The following is a 3,794-nucleotide window of genomic DNA, read 5'->3' as shown; positions in this document are numbered from 1 at the left end:
ATGATTATAATATTTTTAATGGTTACCAATCACCTAAACTTAGATCAGTGAGTACAAGGTGGATTTGGGTACCAAAAATGACTAACACTCAAGGACCCAAATCAAGTTGGGTACCTAAAAATGTTTAATTTGTTTGCAGGAAGTTTGGTACTTCGATAGTGGATGTTCTAGACACATGACTGGAAATAAATCGATGAGAGTGGAAGCGATAGGTTAATTCAATAACTGAAATCTGAATACAAATATACTCTCCAGGGAGAGACCTAAATAATAGGCTAAAGACTAGAACAATTATTCTATGCTACACAATATACAATAGAATAAATATAATTAATAACATAGTCTAACACTCCCCCTCAAGTGCAAGGTTGGTGACAGACCACATTGAGCTTGCTACGTAGAGTTCCAAACCGTGCTGCTGGAAGCGGTTTGGTGAAGATGTCCGCAAGCTGATCTTTAGTGGAGACAAAATGAACCTGAAACTCTCCGGAAGAAACCTTATCCCGAACAAAGTGGCAGTCCACCTCAACATGCTTGGTGCGAGCGTGGAACACAGGGTTTGCACAGAGGTACGTGGCTCCCAGATTATCACACCACAGTGCCGGCGGCGTGGAAGAACACAAACGAAGCTCCCGTAACAAGGATACTATCCAGGTAACCTCAGCACAGACATCAGCCAATCCCTTGTATTCAGCTTCGGTGGATGAGCGAGCCACAGTTCGCTGCTTCCGTGAGACCCACGAGACCAGATTAGTCCCTAAGAACACGGCATACCCGCTAGTGGACTTCCGGTCTACCGGACAACCGGCCCAGTCCGAATCCGAGTAAGCATGGATATCAGACGACGCAGAAGGTGAAACACGGAGGCCGTAGTCGAGGGTGCCTTTTATATAGCGTAGCACACGCTTCAGCAGCCCCCAATGCTCTTCCGTAGGTGTATGCATGAACTGGCATAAACGATTGACTGCGTAAGACAAGTCTGGCCGGGTGATGGTGAGGTACTGCAGGGACCCAGTGAGACGACGGTAATGAGTCGGGTTGTGAAAAGGTTTAGTAGACTGACTGACTGGCTGAGTCACCACGGCTGGAGTGGCTAGTGGTTTGCACTCGGACATGCCGGCTCACTGGAGAATGTCTCGCATGTATCGCCGCTGAGTTAGAAGCATGCCATCCGGGGTGGTAACCGTCTCTATGCCAAGGAAGAAGGCCGGCTTCCCTAAGTCCCGGATTTTGAATGCCGTCGACAGTCGGTGCAAAAGAGAATCAATCAGGGTAGTGTTATCACCCATCATGATAATGTCGTCGACATAGATGAGTAGAAACACTCGGGAATCTCCAGCAGTGTAGTGAAATAGGGACACATCTATTTTGGAGGCAATAAAACCTGTTACAAGTAAAAAGTCATGTAAACGATTGAACCAGGCCCGTGGTGCCTGTTTCAACCCATAGAGTGAGCGCTGTAAGTGGCACACATGGTTAGGATGATCCGGATCTTCATAGCCTGGAGGTTGCCTCATGTAGACAGTCTCGGATAGATGCCCATTTAAGAAAGTGTTATGGACATCCAGCTGTCTTAGCGTCCACCCGCATGATACGGCAAACGAGAGCAACAACCGTACTGTGGTCGGTTTAACCACCGGACCTAATGTCTCGAAGAAATCCTCGCCAGCGACCTGGTTAAAGCCCTTGGCTACTAACCTGGCCTTGTAGCGTTCTACCGTACCATCAGCCTTACGCTTAGTGCGAAAAACCCACTTGCCTCCCACAATATTCATGTTCGGTGTAGCCGGAACCAGCTGCCAGGTGTTATTATGAAGCAAGGCGTTGAACTCTTGGTCCATAGCATCCCGCCACTGCGGATGGCCAACAGCCTGTGAATAATAGGTCAGATCAACAATAGTTGCCGTGAGAGCGTGCAACTGCTCTCCAGTGTCCCGTGTCATACGCCGAAGCCGCATAACATGGTCCCGTTGACCTGGTTGAGCCCGCTGCCTCCGTTTCCTGGGTGCACGAACAGGTGCTTGAGGAGGAACGGGAGGCGATGGGGTAGGAACGGCACAACTGTTGTGGGTCAGTAAGACCGGACTTGACCCCCACGGAGACTCATGCACTTCAGGTGTTGTGTTACTCCATTTTAAAGGACCTGTTTCAAAGGGAAAATTAGTCTCGTCAAAGCGGACATGACGACAGATATAGGTTTTCCCGGTGTTGAGGCACATGCAGCGGTAACCCCTAAAGGATGACGGGTAACCTAAGAATACACACGGACTCGACCGATACTCAATTTTATAACGGTTATACGGACGCAAGTGGGGAAAACAAAGACATCCAAACACACGTAAATAAGTGCACGTGGGCGGAGTCTTATATAGGCGAAAAAAGGGTGTATCAAACTTGAGTGAGGCCGACGGTAACCAATTTATAAGAAAAGTTGCCGTTTCAAAGGCATGATCCCAACAGCGCTGTGGAACAGACGCTTGGGCCATTAACGCCAAGCCAGTTTTGACTATATGGCGATTTCGACGTTCCACACGGCCATTTTGCTCGTGTGTGTAGGCACACGACTGCCGGTGTACTATTCCCAAAGTTGTGAGTGTTTTATGTAGCTTTTGGTACCCCCCCCCCCCCCCCCCAAATCAGACTGAACGGACTTGATAGAACGTGAAAATGTACGTTCTACCATCGCCCGCCAAAGATCAAAGATTTTATAGATATCCATTTTTAGACGTAGAGGATAGTACCAACAATAGCGAGTACAATCGTCAACGAATAGTACAAAGTAGCGGGACCCATCCGCTGAAATGACAGGTGCAGGACCCCATATATCGGTAAAAACAAGATCGAGTACATTAGCACTAGATGTAATTAACCTATCTAAAAGAAAACGTGCCGATTTTCCAAGTTGGCACGGGGTACATAATTTTGGTGTTACATTTTTATTTGACTCGACTGGACAATCTTGTAAGACACGACGCTAGGCTTGGCTGTGTGGGTGACCGAGACGCTGGTGCCAGACCGTGGAAGAGGCACGAGCAGAGACGAACGCAAAGTGATTATTTGGTAGTGACAACGAATACAGTCCTCCTGAACTCGAACCTTTAAGAAGCACCGCCTGAGTGATTAAGTCCTTCACAACAAAATAAAATGGGTGAAATTCAAAATAGCAATTGTTGTCCCGGGTAAAACGGTTAACAGACATCAAAGACACTGACAACTCAGGAACATGTAATAAATTAGACATTTTTAATGACTTTTTGACCGTAGGAATTACTGCATGACCCATACTCGAGATCACCAAACTTGTGTCGTTGCCTACTCATAAGACATCATCGCCGTGATATTCCTCGGGATTGATGATCACGCCGGAATCGGGGGTGGCGTGGGTTGACGCTCCGGTGTCCGGCAGGCACGTGGTGACCGCCGATGGTGGTGCTGCTCCATCTCCTGCAACGGCAACGTGAGCCTGCGACGGCGGCGGCTCCGTGTACCGGCGGTAACAAAAAGCGGCCGAATGGCCTTGAGAGCGGCAAATCTGGCAGCGCAACCAGCCGTTCCGGCCACGTCCGCCGCGACCGCCGCGTTGGTTGCCCCCACGTCCACCACCACCGCGGGAATGCCTGCCACCACCGTCTCCATTCTGCCATCTGCCCCGACCTGCGTACAACGTCGCTGGAACACCGCCTTGCGTCGCCCGTGGGTAGGTCGGATAGTCATCGGCGTGTATAAACTGTTGCGCCTGGAGGTAATCCGCGAGCTGAGGGATCGAGACGGATCTTCCTGCGATCGCTAGTGAG

General features: G+C 49.4%; 1 protein-coding gene across 1 annotated transcript; it reads right to left on the bottom strand.

Moving 5' to 3' along the window:
* Positions 1–356: 356 nt before the first annotated feature.
* LOC109163799 (uncharacterized mitochondrial protein AtMg00810-like) lies at positions 357–1,115 on the bottom strand. Its single transcript, XM_019312504.1, has one exon. It carries the CDS (start codon positions 1,113–1,115, stop codon positions 357–359), a length of 759 nt encoding a protein of 252 aa, XP_019168049.1.
* Between the last annotated feature and the right edge of the window lie 2,679 nt (positions 1,116–3,794).

Source organism: Ipomoea nil, unplaced genomic scaffold (assembly GCF_001879475.1).
Source record: "Ipomoea nil cultivar Tokyo-kokei standard unplaced genomic scaffold, Asagao_1.1 scaffold3043, whole genome shotgun sequence".
NCBI lineage: Eukaryota > Viridiplantae > Streptophyta > Magnoliopsida > Solanales > Convolvulaceae > Ipomoea > Ipomoea nil.
The sequence above is the reverse complement of the archived record's forward strand: the minus strand, read 5'-3'. Positions and strand labels throughout refer to the sequence as shown.

What these genes read in the sequence shown, in the direction of transcription:
- LOC109163799 (XM_019312504.1), bottom strand. Translation starts at nt 1,115, where the DNA reads ATGTCCGAGTGCAAACCACTAGCCACTCCAGCCGTGGTGACTCAGCCA.